At 44.4% G+C, this 17,947-nt stretch overlaps 1 protein-coding gene across 2 annotated transcripts in view; it reads left to right on the top strand.

Annotated features, from left to right (window-relative positions):
* The window catches only part of KCTD10 (potassium channel tetramerization domain containing 10), a 29,195-nt gene that overhangs the window by 6,705 nt on the left and 4,543 nt on the right, over window positions 1–17,947 (top strand). Inside the window, exons 2-6 of one of the 2 annotated variants that reach the window (XM_004478457.5) lie at window positions 45–258; window positions 9,061–9,230; window positions 11,805–11,891; window positions 12,594–12,646; window positions 13,919–14,114. In XM_004478457.5, coding sequence (XP_004478514.1) covers window positions 45–258; window positions 9,061–9,230; window positions 11,805–11,891; window positions 12,594–12,646; window positions 13,919–14,114 — 720 coding nt within the window. Of the gene's footprint in view, window positions 1–44; window positions 259–9,060; window positions 9,231–11,801; window positions 11,892–12,593; window positions 12,647–13,918; window positions 14,115–17,947 lie in introns of both variants that reach the window. The other variant, XM_004478456.5, reaches the window with a different exon arrangement.

Raw genomic sequence — 17,947 nt, 5'->3', positions numbered from 1 at the left:
AAACTGGGCCTGGTATTATGACCCTGTATCTTTTCTACTGGCAGGAAGAGATGTCAGGAGAAAGTGTGGTGAGCTCAGCGGTGCCAGCGGCTGCTACCCGCACCACTTCCTTCAAGGGCACAAGCCCCAGCTCTAAGTATGTGAAACTGAATGTGGGTGGAGCGCTGTACTACACCACCATGCAGACGCTGACCAAGCAGGACACCATGCTGAAGGCTATGTTTAGCGGGCGCATGGAGGTGCTCACCGACAGTGAAGGTAAGCCATCCTCGCCAGGCGCCTGCCTCTGCTCATACATTCAGCCCTGTGCCAGGTGCCAGTCAAGAGCTTCGTCTAGTCCAGAAGACAAACATTACAGGAGCGATTACCCCCACTAGGTACAGAAACCCAGTTGTGCTCAGCGTTACCACAGTGCGCAGAGAGTCATGAGAGGGAATAAGTGTGACGGGATCTAGTCTAGGGGGTGGTGCATGGCCAAGGAGGGCTTCCTGCACAAGTGGCATTTAAGCTGAGCCTGGAAGATGAGTCAGAGTCAGCCAGACAGGGACTTTTCCAGTCTTGACTTTGTTGTTGATTGGCTGTGAGACTTTGAGAAAGTCCTTCCCATTTTATTTAACTGTAAATGGAGGCTGGACTAGCCGATCTCAATCTCGTTGGTTCCCTTTCAGTTCTCTCTGTATGATTCTGCAACCTCAGTAGAATTCAAGCCTGAGTGGAATAAGCATTTTCTCTGGACCCTAGTCCTCCTAGGATGAAGTCCTGACGAAGACTCACAGACCTGGATTTGAGTCCCAGCCTCCCCATTTAGTATCTGCTGATTCTGACCAACTTGGTCAGCTTTTTGATGTCTCATTTTCTGCGTCTGGTAAAATGGGAATAATGATACCTACCTCATGGGGTTGTTGACACAAAGTAAGTATTCAACACATGCATATCAAGGCTTTTTTTTTTTTGGTAGAAAGCATGTTAGTAAAAGGCAAAGAATTATTTAAAGTGGTTGTGCTATAACTACTTCCTACCCTCCTGGAGCAATCAAAGAGCACCTGGCAAAGGGATAAGTCCTTACCTGGCTGGGTTTATGGGGCAGGTCACGTGAGGTTTTAAAATGTTCCTGTCCTTCAGTGCTTGGCCTGAAAATGCTAAAGACTTGATTAGACCACGGCCAGGCTTGACCTTATCTGTTTCTGATCTTTTGCCTTTTGTGCTGATGCCATGGTCTTTCCAGGAACATTGACTTGGAGGGTTAGGTTAGTTTTGACGTAAGTAGGTAGTATTGGTGTCTCTAAGCCTGGTGTGCCACAGTTCATCCTGTGATCCTAAAAGGGCCAGCAGCTTGGGCTGCCCACTAGTTAGGGTGTTTCCTGGGAGGAGGCCAGGCTGGGGGCTTGAGACTGTGGCTTCCTTAGGCTTCCAGCTGAACTCTAGCTTCTGGCCCAGCAGCAGTCCAATGAGGTGGGAGCCCCAGAGTTGCCTTCTGTGTCTTACTCAGAAAATACTGAGCTTTTTATGAGCGGGAGGATCCCATTTGCTGTGCCACACCCAGTATTGCCTGGGAGTGTTTGTGGAAGTCGAGACAATAGCACCTCAGCTGTAGAAGGAAACAGACTTTATCAACCTGGGGTTGTTAAGGTTTTTCTTCGGCCCCACCCAGTCTCTTGGGGGGCGGGGCGGGGGGGGGGGGGGCTCAGGAAAAGCAGCTAAGTAGCTTCAAAAGCTGATGGAAATGACAATTAAGTGTAATACATGATACTGGATGAGATCTAAGAATGGAGGAGAAAAGGCTCAAAAGGACTTAATGGGACATAAGAGAAAAAAAAAGGAACATAGAATGTAAGCTTTATATCAGTGTTAAATTTTTTGAACTTGAAAACTGAACTTAAGGTGATTACATAAGTAAATATCCTTCTTTGTAAAAAATGTATGTTTGAGGAATATGTTATATGTAGTCTCTCAGATATTCAGAAGATATTTGATAGAATGATACAGCAAAGGTGGCAAAATGTTAAAATTGGTGGATCTGGTATCTGGGTGGTGGTAGGTTGGGGTCCTCTCTACGGGGTTTGTATTTTTTCAACTGTTCTGTAATTTTGAAGTCATTGCAAAATGAAAAGTTTAAAGCTAATAGAGGGGAGTGGATGTGGCTCAAGTGGTTGAGTGACTCCTTCCCACATGGGAGGTCCTAGGTTTGGTTCTGGTGCCTCCTAAAAACAAAAACAACAAGCAAACCAATGAAAAAACTCAGATGAGCCGATGTGGCTCAGTGGTTGAGCGTCATCTTCCTAGTTACAAGATCCCTGAGTTCAATCACTGGCCCCGGTACTGGAAAGAAAGAAAAAAAAAACCCACCTAATAGAACCTCTTCTTTGAAACCCCTCGCCTCAAGAGTCTAATGCCATGTTGCAAAAGGGACAGAGTCCTTAAGCCCCCTGCCAGGAGAAGGGTACAAGTGGTACCAGTGGGATTGCTCACACTTCTTAAAGCAGCACAGTCTTTGACCCCCACCCCCAAAAAAACCACTTTAGCTTGCTTTCATGTCATTACAGTTCCAGCCTCCTTAATATCATTATTACGAGTGAAAAGCTCAGAATGTGGTGGTTTTGGGGTGTGATTTCATTTAATCCTCACCATAACCTTTTAAGGTGTGGGTACTATTGTTGCCATTTGATAACTGCACCTCAGAAAGATGGAATGATTTTTCTGAAGCTAAGGCTAGAAAAGGTGAAGCTACCAAACTGAGGCTTTGTCTGGCTTTTACCATCTGCTGTCCCTGGTTTGATGTGGCCCCAGCTCCCAGGCCACATCGCCTGAGTGTGGTGGCCTTACATTCAGCTGCCAGTTTTGTGCTGGAGCTGTTTGAGGGGCCACAGGGCTTGCGTTGTCAGGCCAGGGTCTCTCTTAGGCAGAGCCGTACTGCCAGCCCTTGGGGAGTACACTGTACAGCCTGACCTGTGGCCTCATTGTTACCTCAAGCACACCCTTGGGTCTACAAATTGGGATAGATTTCCGGAAGCTTTCAGCTTCATCCTGGCCCCTTGGAGAGGAAGCCTATCAGCTGCAGTGAAGTTTGCTACAAACAGGCATAAATGCCAAGTGCAGCTCAACCAGGCAAGTGAAGCAGTATAGTCTGATGGTTAAAGAACAAGGCTTTGAAAATACAGAACAGTGGCATATCACGTTGTTAGAAATCTCTAAAAGGATGCCTAAGAAAGTGATTGCTTCTGTGTAGAGGGTCTGGGGCCCAGACTGGGTGGAAGACTCTACCTTGTCACTCCAAGCCCTTCTGCCTGAGTCTTGAGTCTGTGATTTCTAAACAAAGGATGTGGGCATCAGACCTGAGTTTGAGTTCTGGCTCTGCCACATGGTAACAACATTTATGGAGCTAGTTCTCTGTGCTAATCTTAGCTCATTTGCCACTTACCAGCAGTGTGACTCTGGGCAAATGACTTTTTCTATGAACCTTTTCCTCAGGTCTAAAGTATGAATGATGATGTTTTGCAGGGTGGTTATGGGGATTAAATAAGGGCAAGAGAAAGCGCCTGACATAGTGCCTGACCCTTTGAGAGAGCTTAATAAAATTATTCAGTCCTGGTTGGGATGGGAGTGTAGGGATGGAGGGAGAAAGGTTCTGTGGAGAAGCAGGTCTCAGCAGTGTGTGGGGGAGAAGCTTCCCGTCCTGGCCTTCAGGGATGATTGTGCTGCAGTTCAGTGTTTCCTGCTACAGGGGTGGTTTTCTGAGAAGACACAGACACTGGCAGTGAGCAAGTCTTTCCCAGACTCTTCTACTAAAAGGTTTGGTTCTCACAGTGCTAGAATCTTTACCTGGCCCATGTCGACGTTACCGTTAGACCGTGGATTTATGTGGCACTTCCGTAATAGGAGCTCTCCTGAACACTCACCTGCAGTCATCTGTCTCATCCCTTTTGTGTGGTACAGTACGTTTCCCCTTACATGGTCTCTGGTCCCTTGCTAATGTTTTTGGAATTAGTGTATAAAGTGTAAAGAAAAGAGTTATTGATCTTAGGACACTCTGTAGGAAGCCAGTAGAGAAGTCAGTTTAATATGTGGGGAAAACTGCAGCACCTGGGAGTTTCCCTAAGATTTCCAGTCCCTCTGCCCTAAATTACAATGCACTCCTTTTAAAAATTCTGGGAAACCTGAGAGCTTTCAGATTGTGAATAATATAACAAGCTCCCTAGTGCCACCATGCAGATAAGGAATAAAATATTTATACAGTAGAGCCTCATTGCACCTTTGTTTTCATCTTTTTCTTCCAGGATAACCACTAGCCTGACTTTGGGATCAGTTGGTGGTTCTCAGCTTTGGCTTGCCTTGGGATTCCCTGGAAAGCTTAAATACTGAAACCTGGGTCCCACCCCGGGGAGCAAGATATAATTGGCCCTGACTGTGGCCTGAGCATTAGGATGTTTAAGAGTTCTCTAGGTAATGCTAGTGGGGTACCACTGCTGTCATTCATTTCCATGTATCACTTTTACGACAGCTCTTCAAGGCTCTACACAATAAATTGTTAGTGTGTTTTTTACCTCTCTAAATGGTATTACAGTGTTTTATCCTTTTTTTTTTTTTGCTTTTCTTAACATGTTTGTGAGACCAATCCATAGATAAACAACTCTGTTTGACAGGTTTCCCTGTTATAGAGTGTTCCATTCTAGGACAGAGCTGAGGCTTCCTATCCATTATTCTGTTGGTGGTTATTTAGGTGCCGCCCGTTTTCATGGTTAGGAATATTAACTTAATGCTCTTGAACACACTTGTGCACATGTGGCTTCCCCAAGGGCAGCACTTCCAGCCTTTGCCATCTCATGACCCACGTAGAAAATCATATTTTCACTTTGGCACATGGGGAGGCTCTGGACTCTCCAGGCCCATCCAGCCACCTCCAGGGCTGTGACATCACACCACTTTTGGGAGCTGCACCTTAGATTTATTCCCAGGAGAGTAATGGACATAGCATCTTTGGCTTCGATAGATATTGTCAAAGTTTTCTTTCTCGGGCTGTGTCAGTTTACACTCCACCATTGTCCAAATGTTTGCCAACGCTTGGTACTGTTGGGCCTTTTAATTGTTGCCACTTTGATGGTTCTGATACAGTACCTTGTTGTTTTATGTAGCATTTCCCTAATTTTTGATGGGTTGAGTGTCCTTTTATGTTTATTGGTCATTTGGGTTTCATCTTTCAGCAGTCTGTATATTTTTTACTTATGTTTCTTTTTTTCTTACTGCTTTGTAGAAATATATATTTTAGCTCCTGTTTCTTTGTGGTTCTATGTTGCAAATGTCTTCTCTTAGTCTGGCTTGTTTTAACTTTTTAAATTGTGTCTTTTGAAACCTCAGTTTTTGCTTTTTTTTTTACGTCTCTATTTAGGTCTTTAATCTACCTCAGTGGTGCTCAACCAGGGGCCAGTTTTGACCCTCAGGAGATATTTGGCAACATTTTTGATTATCACAACTTGGTGGGGGCGGGGGGGTTATGCGCTGCCACTGGCATCTTGTGGCTGGAGACCCGGGATGCTGTTCAACAACTCACATTGCACAGGACATACCCCCTCACCCCAACAACAACAACAACAACAAATTTTCTGGCCCAAAGTATCAATAGGTTGAAACCCTCTCCTAGAGATTCTGATTCAGGAATGAGGCAGGTTCCTAATATCTGAATTTGTAGAATGTACCCAAGGTGATTTTTATGATTAAGCAGGCTTGGTTATTATAAAAATAGAGTACAAATCTCTGAAGAGGGTGAGGAGGTAAGGGAAGGGAAAGGAAAGGACAGATATCCCCAAGAAGAGGAAACAGGCAGTGGTGAGCTAGCACCCCAATCCTCCTCACCCCTAGAGCAGCCCCTTCCCACGGCACCCTGATAGCCAGGCAGACCTGTACGTCCTCTGGACACCGTGGCTGCTCTGTTTTCCATGGCGATAGTGAGAGTATGAACTGCTCATCATCAAAGACCTAGAGCTAATTTTGAATGCTGCCAGTAGAGCTGATATTTTGCTAATAGCTGCTTTCTTAACATTCTTTCATCTTTCTGCCAGCCTTGAGAGGCACCATTTTTTAGTGGCAGAAACTACTAGACAGATGAAGGAAAGCACCCAGTATTATCCGGAAGTAGGTGGCAGAGTTGGGTTTCACACACAGGCTGGCTGACCCAGAGCTGCACTCTTAACCACTGCTGTGCTGCTTCTCTCAAAAAAGTCCAGGTGCCCAGGCCAGAGCTTCCAGCCTGTGCCTTGCCTGTTCTGCTCCAGCCTTTCCTAATGGGCCAGCAGATCCCACCCAGGCTGCCCTGGCTTGAACGTCCTTCTAAAATAGTCTGTGTGTTCTGTGGCAGCAGGGAAAAACTGCCACAAGCAAGGAGCTGCTTGACTTCCATTTGCTTTTCTACAGGCTAGCCGTTGGAGTTGGTTAAAAGGCATATAAATTCCTGCTTTGAAAGCGACTAAAATATTTAAAAATCAAAATGCTAATTAAAACCTCATAGAGAGTGTGCCTGGCTTCTTTGCCCTTATTTGTCTAAACTATGATTCCTTCACCACAAGCATTTCCTGGCAGCATTCTTGAGCTGCAGCCCAGTGTCACAGTCCGCCTATTCGTTTATGGAAACTCTGGGCTGTCACTTAGTAATTGATGTCGGGACCCACACTTCTTTCCAAGCAGCTGAATTGTCCATGTGTCCAAGGCAGAGTGTGGAAGTGTCTTCCCTAAACTGCTGAGTAGACTTGGTTGCCTTTTTTCCCCTTTTCTTTTTTTTTCTTTTTGCCATTTTTCTTAAAATCTAAGGTTCAAATTACTTTCTTGATTCTGGTAAAGGGAGTTTTCCTACAAGTTCTTTACTTGTTCTTTGTGATCTTGTCCTGCTTCCACCACATGGGAATGTCACCTCTTGAAAACTGTTTTTGTCTGTGGAAAATTTAGGGCACACTGATACTTGTTGGGAAGATAATGTCTACATGTTGTCAGCTTTTTGGAAGAAAAGTACTTTATTCAGATAAATACAGAAGTTGCAAGCTGGTAGCCTGCAGGCCCAATTCGTTCTGCAGATAGATGCGTTTTGATTGCCTTGTGGTAGATTAAACACAGTTTTTCAGATTAATTTACCATCCTTTAAAAATCAGATTTCACATAAACATCTGGATTTCTGGCTTCACTTGAAAGATCAAAGGCTCAAACAGCACTGGGCCCACATTCCTGCCTGGATACTCTTGGCTCGAGCTGGAGGAGCCGCTCCCTCTAAGGGGCGGACTCGTGCTCTCAGTCAGCCTCTCTGGCCCAGCCTGCTGGCATTCCTTTATGCTGCTTACTGGCCCCTGTAAGCTCCCAGGTGGTTAGAAGCAGCATCATGGATATAAGCCCATATTTTGTTGTCTCAAATGTAGAAGAAATGGTGGGATGGGTCCAGAAGACCGCTGTTAGAAGTGATGCAACTTACCATACCTGTGAAAACCTCTTCCTTCCCCCAAACCGGGGTTTGATTTTGGGCCACCCATTTGCATTGCTTTTGCCTGTGCTTGGGCGTTATTCTTCCTACTGAACTCAGGAGCCATAGCAGTGTGGGAAATGATGGAGAAGGCTCTACAGGACAGGGCCAGACCCGCAATGTAAGCCCAGGAACCGTCAGCAGGGGGAAATGTCCTTTTATCAAACTCCCCTGGCAATTTTTGCAAAGAATACCAAATAATGCACTAAAGCCACAGGATAGCACTTGGGAGAGGGTGAGACTGGGGGGCGGGAGCAGACTTGTGAACGAACAGGATGCATTTGCTGCTCTTGGTCTTTGCTGGCCTCTTGTCACTGTGCCAGGATCTGGAGGTCTAGGCAGACTCAGGGCAGGAAACGGTGGTATTAAGGAGTGGAAATGTGGGCTCTTCTCTCAACTGTGAGCAAAGGAGGAAGGCAAGTGGGGGCATAAAATTATGGAGTGCTCTTTATACCTCCTAACCACCCTGGGTGTTGGGATCATCTCACCTCTACCGTGGGACAGGAGATGCCATGTAGCTCCTTGCCTGAGGTCTCCCAGCTGATTGGGAAGGTGAGGACTCAACCATCTCTGTGGGTCCAGAGCCTGTGTTCCTTCTAGGGTATCACAATATTTTGACAAGAGATGTTTGGTTTTGTTCCATTCCTGCCTCTCCTTTCCGTGCCTCTTTTTCCCTAGGTCCAATCTTGTTTCCCATCTCCAAATGCTTCTCTGAGACATGGGCATTTCAGAAGAAGAATCTTGGAAACCCATAGGACTAGATCTCTAATGGTGGACTGTCAGGCCAATGCCAAAATGAGAAAGGACATTGAGAAGCAGAGGGTGTAGTCTTCCCAGCACCCACCCCCAAGAATTGTTCACTGTGCCTCATCCTGGTCAGCAGATTGTAGAATTTTTCCATCTCTGATAAAAACAAGACTGAACTGCTTGAAGTCAGAGTCTGGCTCATTCACCATTTTATCTCCACTTGCCATTGCTAGCCAATAAATGCTCCTTGCAGGAGGTGTGGTCAGGGCTTCCTGTGATGGTGCTGGTAGGTATCTGGGATCACCCTTGGGAGCCAGAGTTTGCAGTCTGCAGGGGTGAGGGTTCTGTGTCCTTAGAAATACCTCTGTCCTTAGAAATACCTCTGAACAAAGTGCCTTAGAAAGAGGAAGTAGATATTTATTCCTAGAAGCCTTTCTCTTGTCATTGGGGTATGTTCATTTGGACCCGTTTTATGTGTATGTTGGTTCATTAGGTCTCTCTTGGGATTTTTGTTGTCTGAGAGTTTTTGCAGGTACTTCAGAAATGTGCTTTTAAGCTTCAGGGACCCTGGCATCCAAAAGAGCTTCAGGCCAGAGGCATACAGGGTTGTGATTGTCTCCAGTCACCAGACACCGGAGGTTGGGAGGAGCTTGTCCACCCTGTGCTGTTAGGAAGCAGGGGGGCCTCACCTGTCACTGTGGTCCTATACTCACCTGGTAGGTAGAGGGAGCCAGGAGATACCCCACCTCTGCTAAGTGCTTCCAGGAGAGGAGTGCCCATGTCACTTAGCCCCTCCTTTCTTCCTCCTCCCACTGCAGGCTGGATCCTCATTGACCGGTGTGGAAAGCACTTTGGTACGATACTCAACTACCTTCGTGATGGAGCAGTCCCTTTGCCTGAGAGCCGCCGGGAGATTGAGGAGCTGCTGGCAGAAGCCAAATACTACCTGGTCCAGGGCCTGGTGGAAGAGTGCCAGGCAGCCCTACAAGTAGGCATCTTCCTTTCTTCCCATATGAGGGGGTGAGCGGGGATCAAACCCACCTGCCTTCCTCATTTTCCCCATCTGCAAAATGGGTGTGACTCCTACCTCACTGAAATGTTGTGATTGTTAATGAGTTAGCTCTAGAGCATCTCCCTTTGATCAGGGTGAACTCAGGCAACCAAACCTCTCTGACTTATTTCTGTCCCTATAGTGTTGGGTAATGTCAAGTGTACAGTGTAACCCACCATGGGGAAGTTCATGTGTTCACTCTCCATGGGTCGTTGTTGGGTGTCCTGCATAACCTCTAAAGGCAGGCACCTCTCACCTCAGCTGGACCTGAGCATTCTGGAGCCTGGGGCAGAAACGCTGGGATCAAGTCTAGACATAGTAAAATTCCAACAAAACCAAAATTCTTCTAGATAGCGACTGCAGCCACTTATTTTAAGCAAATTCCCAACGTGGTAGAGAATCAGAAGAGTCCCTTTGGGTTGTCCCAGGATTCTGATCTGGTATATGTGAGGCTCTTGCCTGTGCCTTCCCTGAGCTGTGTCTGTGTCTGGCCTGCTACTGAAGCAGCTCCCACAATGCCTTGCTCTCTTCATACACCCCCCTCTACCCTGAAGAGCCTGTGAATTTGGTGTAAATCTAGCTAAATGTTAAAACCCTTTATTTTTTCCATTTTTATGTTTATTAAAATAACGTATGTACCTTATTTAAGGAGTCAAATAGTACTCCAAGGTTGATGTCCAAAACACCATTACAGTTCCCTCCCACTCCCCATTGCCACAGCAATCTTTTAATTCTTTCAGTAGTTTCTTTTACTTACTTTCATGTTTCTATATAACTTGCTTATGCTGCTATTTATTGGCTTCTCAGTTTTCCACATATCTATTGGCATTACAATGGAAAATTAGAATTTTGCTCACGCCCTACACCTCCTTCCCCTAAACCCTCTTCCCTACCTAATTTATACATATTCCCTTTCCTATTCTATTCCCTCTCCCATTCTTCCAATATAGTTTATAACAGTTTTGGTTAAATCAGTACTCAGAATTTACATTATGATGTATAACGTGCTGGCAGTTGAGCCACATAGTATACAATGATTGTTTGTTTTTTTTCTTGTATACCTTTTCATTATTACCAGAGTTCATAACTGCCTTGTTTTGTTTGCTTGGTTTTCTAATTCAGCCCCTAATTCTTAGTCAGAAAGGCAAATCTGTTGGTGTTCAGACACAGTAGGAATCTTTCATTATCACCTTTGTCTTGGGTTCTCTTTTTGCAGTTTGTTTGTCTGAGGTTAAACCTCTAGGACTGATCTCCTAATTTTCTTTCCTTCCAGTCTCTGTTGCTTTATCTTTCTGTTCTACTTTCTCAGAGGTTCTTTTCAACTTTATTTTTTTAATCCTTTATTGAATTTTTCACTTTTATTTCTAATTTCTTGGAGCTTTTTCTTGTTCTCTAAATGCTTTTTTTTATAGAGCATGCTGATCTTGTTCCATAGTATGCAAGATCTTCTCTTTTCTATCTGCTGATATTATTTCATGTGTCCCTCTGCTCTCTCCATTGTCTGATTCCTCCTCTTAATTTTTCTCTCTCTGCTTTGGATTCAGAGGCTTTCCATAATCTGATGATTCTAGGCTGTCTGTTGAAATCCAAGAGTAAGGCTTTGAAAAGCTTTTGTGCATGGCATCCTCATCTAGTGTGCTACATTGTTGGAGAAGGCTTTTAAAACCGTGTGAATCCCAAATGTTAGAATCTGAAACCATTTTGAGGGCAGGTCAGTTCCCCATAGAGGAATCCTCCCCTCTCTTGCCTAGTGGGTATAAGCCTGTCTGCTGCATTCTGAGATCTGAGTAGGCAAAGGGGCTGGGTGGGGTGGGTGGGAGGGAACTCACCATTTAGTGGTGGACATTCACTTAATTCCCATGTTTGCAGAATAGCAGCTGAACCCTGCCCTCTCTGGTGTGGACCTCTCCAGGAAAGTGACCTTTCTCCTTCTGGGGGGAAAGCAGATCGATATGGGGGTCTCACTGGTGCTTCTGACAACTTCTGCTCTCGCCCTATCCTAGGCAGCCCCGGGAGGTACTCTGTGCCTCCACTTCTTGTGTCTCTTCAGGATACTTTCCCATCTGCCAACATAGGTTTCTTTGAGCTTTCTTCATCTCCTTGGTTATACTTATTATCTGTGATCTGCTTTCCAGCCTTGAAGGTTTATACCTTTTTTCTTTCTTTGCTATCACTGTTGTGGCGTTTTTGGAGCTTTTGATCTAAGCTTTCGATAAGTCATGTTTCATCTGCCATGTTGAAGGTTTATTGCGTGGCTTCCTGGACTGTGGAAAATGTGTCTTTGTTAGTATTTACTGAGTGCCCTGGCATACAACAGCCCTAGCTAAAGAGCGGATTTAATGGAAACTCAACTTCTGGCCTTCCCTTATCCTAATTCATTGGTGGTAAGAATTCTTTTCACTTCCCAGCCGTGACTGCCCCATCTCCCCTTGCCAGAGCTTGTCTTTCCCCTGCAGGCCAGATTAAAAAACCTGATGCCTCCTAGGCTGAAAGCTTGTTTTGTTCCAGCAGAACAAAGATACTTATGAGCCTTTCTGCAAAGTTCCTGTCATCACCTCTCCCAAGGAAGAACAAAAACTTATAGCGACTTCAAATAAGGTATGTTGGAGGATTTCTTTTGCTTTCAAAAATGATGGAGGGAAGTGGACGTGGCTCAACTGATAGAGCGTCCATCTACCATATGGAGGGTCCAGGGTTCGATCCCCAGGGCCTCCTGACCCATGTGGTGAGCTGGCCCACACGCAGTGCTGCCGCGTGCAAGGAGTGCCGTGCCATACAGGGGCGCCCCCGCATAGCGGTACCCCACACACAAGGCGTGCTCCTTGCAAGGAGCGCTGCCCATGTGTAAAAAGTGCAGCCCACCCAGGAGTGGCACCGCACACACGGAGAGCTGATGATGCAACAAAAAGAGACGTGGATTCCCAGTGCTGCCTGATAATGCAAATACAAGTGGATGCAGAACACAGTGAACAGGCAGAGAGCAGACAGGTGGGGTGGGGGGTGGGAATAAATCTTAAAAAAAAAAAAAATGGAGATACTTCTGAATAAATTTCGGAATAAAAACTTCTGTAATTGCCTGAGCTAGGCCTGAGAAGGAATGAAGAACGGGAACCTGTAACTCATCTTTTGTTCACCCTGGTATTGGCTTATGCTGTCTCCCTCTCCAAGCCTGTCTCTGGTCAACATGGTACACCTGTCTTCCTCTTGTCATGTGGCAGGGTCCCAGCCTTTGGGAAGCCAGTGGTTCATTGCACCTGCATGCTAAGTAACTTTGTTCTTCCTTTTTAAAACAACCCACAGCCAGCCGTGAAGTTGCTCTACAACAGAAGTAACAACAAATACTCATATACCAGGTAAGGCATCAGCAAGAAAAGATACCTGCACTGGCTAGAAAAGTCTCCACCCACAAAGCCAGGCCCAACTCTTGCTCCCATCAGATGAGAGTGGCCCTTCTGTATCTCTAGAATGCCTTTGTTTTGTGTGTGCGTGTGTGCACAAAGTTTTATTGACATATAACATACCATAAAATTTACCTTTTTAAAGTGTACAATTCCGTGGTGTTTAGTATATTCAGAGTTGTGCAACCATCTCCAATTTTAGAACATTTTCATTACTCCAAAAAGAATCTCTGTACTTATTCGCAGTCACTCCCCATTTCCTCACACTTCCTCAGTCCCTGGCAACCACTAATCTATGTTCTGTCTCTATGGCTTGTCCTGGCCTATATGTCATATAATTGGAATCATAAAAAATGTGGTCTGTTACGTTTGACTTCTATCACTGAGCCTAGTGTTTTCAAGGTACATGTTGTAGTATGAATCAGTACTTCATTTCCTTTTATGCCAAATAATATTCTATTGTATGGATAGAACACATTTTATTTACCCATTCATCAGTTGATGGTCATTTGGGTAGTGTCTGCTTTTCGGCACATACAAGTAGTGCTGCTATGAACATTCATGTATAAGTTTTTACATGACGTATGTTTTCATTTCGCTTGGATACAGACTTAATAATGGAATTCTGGGTCATATGGTCACTCTGTTTAACTTTTTCAGGAATTGCCAAACGGTTTTCCAAAGTGTCTGTACTATTTCACAATCCCATAACAATATACATAAACTCTAGGATGCTTTTGGTTCTTGGGATCACATGGCTCTAAGTTAGGAACTTGGGGTGTAGGGTGATTTAATGAGGTTACTCGAGACCCATAAACTGACCCAGGATAGTAAGTGTCTCTTGAGCAATTCCATTCTGCCCACTCATGTGGTTCAGTGAGGCCTCCCTCCTTCACATTCTCCCACCTTGTGCCCTGTGACAGGAAGTGCTGTTTTCAGCACTCCATCTTGGCTGTTGCAGAGCACAGCTCAGTTGGTTGACAATTTAACATACTAGTCTGGCTTAGGTGCCAGGGGTGGGTGGGTGGAGGCCCAGGCCTGACAATAATAACCCTCATTCTCCTCCTCTGAGCCATGGGGAATGTAGCGCCTTTCTCATGGTATTGTTGGAAGACTGAAATGGGATAGTGAGGTACAGGGCCCAGCAGGAGACCTGCACAAAGAAGCACTTAGCAACCGGTGGCAGTTATTGCCAGCTTGTTCATGTTATCAAATGCTCTTTTGCAGTAATTCTGACGACAACATGTTGAAAAACATTGAACTGTTTGATAAGCTGTCTCTGCGCTTTAATGGAAGGGTCCTATTCATAAAAGATGTGATTGGGGATGAAATTTGCTGCTGGTCCTTTTATGGTCAGGGACGCAAGATTGCTGAAGTCTGTTGTACCTCCATCGTTTATGCCACTGAGAAGAAACAGACCAAGGTAAGGGCTGCAGGCAGATGGTTCTGACTCGTACAGCTTGTCTTTCCATGTCAGCAAAATAAATTTCAAGAGTGAAAATGCTTTCCTTGCCTCTCGATTGCATCACTGTTAAAATATTATCTTTTGGCACTGGAAAGATCCCAGTATAGGTCTTGGAAAAATAGAATGGTACTTTCACTTTCTCTTTGGTGCTCAGCAAGTAGAGACAGACATACAATACCTAAGGTCCTTTGCCATAAATATTGATTCCGACCTATCCTTATACCTATATGTACCCTGTTGCCAGCATTTTCTCCCTCTGTCTTCAGTGATCCTTCTTACACTGGGTGTGCTGGTTTTTTTTGCCCTCCACATAACATCCCCAGCTGGTCTCTGTCAACAGAGGACAGTGCCACCTTCACAGTGCCACCTTCAAGCTCTTGGCCTGGGCCAAGTCATGATCTACCTACTTGCCATCTCTCACTCCTCTTACCTACTGGCCTAGAGCTGCCTTCCACCCTCATTCCGTCCTTTTGGCATTACTTAGCTCCCAATCTTGTTGGCTTCCTTCTGAGAGCACTTGACTCCTTGACTGATAGGGATTTCATACATCCATTTTTATATCATCCTCTCCAAACCCAATAGACCTGAGCTCTCCCTTGACTTCTCCCACTGTGCTGCTCTGCAGAGATAGCTCACACCTTAGGCATCTGCTTTTCTCCATGCCACTGAGTGTTGCTGGAGATACGATCCACTCTTAATTGAGCTTCATTCCCTTTAGGTCTTTCCTGGCTTATCTCCCCTCCTTGGGTTTTCTTTCTTTTCCCTCACCGTTTACTCATTTCCTTCTGAGCTTATCTGAGGGAAATCTGATCACCAGAGACATGCAGGCGGGCTGCCGTGGGCAGGATTTATACCCTGGTCACCTTTGTGTGGTCTGTAGGTCACTGCTTAGGTCAGCACCATCATTGCTTCTGTCAGAGGCACAAAGCCCAAGAAGCAAAGACAAATGAGAGGAAACCAACAGGTCACAAATAGAAAGCAGTCTTTTTTTTTTTTTAATTTAAATCATATACACAGCAGAGAGAGTAGTACAGTGATCTCCCATGTGTATATCACCCAGCTCAAGGGCCATCAATTCCTGGCCACTCTTGCTTAATATTTTCCCAGCCTCCTCCCCAAATATACAAAAATTTAATGTGACAATGTATTGTATTCATAAGTACTTAGAATATATCTTAAACTATATATACATGTTGTTTTAAGGTAGTCAAGAAGGGAAAAACACTGAGGTGTTGTTTTTTCTTTCAGATAGCAGGGGGACCTGAATCATCTGCGCTTCTTGCCACAATAGCAGGAGACATCACACCTCTTTTCTCTTGTGAACTTTTTTTTTTTTAGGACTGTGAATTCCTTCTGTAACTAAATTCCATTTTGTCTTTTTTTTTTTTTAAATGAGTTGCCTCATCCCTCAGGTATTAAAGGAATAACTGTCATATTGACTAAGGTTTAAAATATTAAGACATCTCAATTTTAGAGCTGTTTAACAGGGAGCAGTGGGATTTATAGGCCACATGGACTGATCCCAAATGTTTATAGATTAACGAATGGATTCCAGAGTGAGCCTATACTTGTATATGTGAAGCTGGGTAGTGGCGGAGTCAGGATGGGAGGCCAGGGCCCTTCTCTGAGGCACTTTTTGCTCTGCCATCCTGCCCCTAAGGGCTTCTTTTTTCTCCCAGGGAAGCACATGCCTTTGACTTACGGCTGTCCATACAGGAACAGGATAGTTCATTCATTTAGTCCAAATGTCTGGGACTGCTTCGTGGCTGACACATTTTGTTGTCTAAAAAGTTATTATTCGAATGTTCAATTTATTTTTGCATAATGGGTATTTTATCTTCCCTGGTACAACATTCCAATTGCTTTACTAATTCTTTTAATCATCATTTAACTATCTTTGGCTGTTAAATTGGAAAGGGAGTAGGTTGCTGACATTAAAGTTGAAGTAGATATTTAACACATATCATGCATTTGGGTCTTGATTCTGACTCACCAAGGACTAGATGATAATTAAAGCACAGAATCCTGCCCTTTATTGGTCTTTTTTCTTTCCGTTGTTCAGATTAGCTAATTTCCGTTAATCTCTTGTCCAGTTCACTGACTCTTTCCTTTGTCATTGCCATTCCTTTATTGGGTCCTTCCAGTGAGGTTATTTGTTGTTGTTATTGTATCTTTCATTTCTAAAATTTTCATTTGGTTCTTCTTTCTATCTCCCATCTCTTTTCTGAGACTTTGTATCTATTTGTTTTAAGAATGCTCACTGTTATTTGTTGGAACATTTCTTATAATAACTGATTTAAGGTCTTTGTCTGGTAATTCCAACTTCTTGTCATCTTGGCATTGGCATCTGTTGATTATTTTTTCCCATGGTAGTTGAGATTTTCCTGTATAATGAGAAAATTTGAATTATATCCTGACATTGTGACTATTTTATTATAGGACTCTAGGTTTTGTTTAAATCTATGGAGAACATTGGTATTTCTATTTTAGCAGGCAGTCAAACCAGCTGGATTCAGGCCGCAAGTTCCAGTCAGCCTTTTGTGGGGTTGTGTGTCCAGTGACAGTTCAGTTTTCAAAGCCTTCAGGTCTTCCTCACATATGCCACCAAGTGGTCATTGTGGGTCCTAAGCAGTGGTATAGCCCACTGTTCATTTCTTAAAGTCTGTGTCTGCTGTTTTGGGTCAGTTCATGCAGCTGGGGGTGAGTCCAGGAGTTAGCAGTCACTTTCCCAGGCTCCTTCTTCAAATCTTCACAGTACTTTCAGCTTTCCTGGGACTTCCACTTTTTTTTTCAGTCATTCGTCTGGCCAGAAAGCTGAGTCTTTAGTTACCCTACTCTGCCAATGACCATGCCTTCACCTGAGGCCAAGCCGCACAAAAATAGAGAAATAAAAGCAGTGGGGATTGGCCCCATCCTGTTGACATCATAGCTGTTCTCATTGGAAAGGACATGTGTTTTTTTTTTAATATATATATTTTTATTAGAGAAGTGAGCTTACAAAACAGTCATGCATAATGTGCACAATTCCCATACTTAACCTCTCCACCAACATCTTATTGTGGAATGTTATGTAAGAACATCATCAAAATATAACTATGTCCCATAACTCACAGTTGGTATATTTTTTCTGTATACCCTCTATAATTAACACCATATATTAATATTGTACATTGTTATAGGTCATGAGAGAATGCTCTCATTTGTACTGTTAACCACAGTCCATCATCCACTATTATTGATCCTATTATTGACCCTTAGCATTGATAAAGTACCTTTGACATTGATGCAAGAATAGTACAACATTGCTGTTACCTGTAATCCATGAGTTACATTAATTGTATTATCCCATACATCACCATATTCTTACCACCTTGTCATTTTTTTTAAGATTTATTTTTAATTCTCTCCCCCGCCCTCCCTCTGCCCCAGTTGTCTGCGCTCTGTGTCCATTCACTGTGTGTTCTTCTGTGTCTACTTATATCCTTGTCACCGGCATTGGGATTGTGTTTCTTTTTGTGGGTCATCTTGCTGCATCAGCTCTCCGTGTGTGCAGTGCCACTCCTGGGCAGGCTGCACTTTTTTCGCGCTGGGTGGCTCTCCTTACGGGGCACACTCCTTGCATGTGGGGCTCCCCTACATGGGGGACACCCCTGTGTGGCATGGCACTCCTTGCACGCATCAGCACTGCATGGGTCAGTTCATCATACGGGTTAGAAGGCCCTGGGTTTGAACCCTGGACCTCCCATGTGGTAGGCGGACGCTCTATCTGTTGAGCCAAATCTGCTTCCCCA

The sequence above is a fragment of the Dasypus novemcinctus genome, chromosome 19, assembly GCF_030445035.2.
Source record: "Dasypus novemcinctus isolate mDasNov1 chromosome 19, mDasNov1.1.hap2, whole genome shotgun sequence".
Lineage (NCBI taxonomy): Eukaryota > Metazoa > Chordata > Mammalia > Cingulata > Dasypodidae > Dasypus > Dasypus novemcinctus.
Note: the sequence above shows the minus strand (reverse complement) of the source record. Positions and strands in the feature narration are given on the sequence as shown.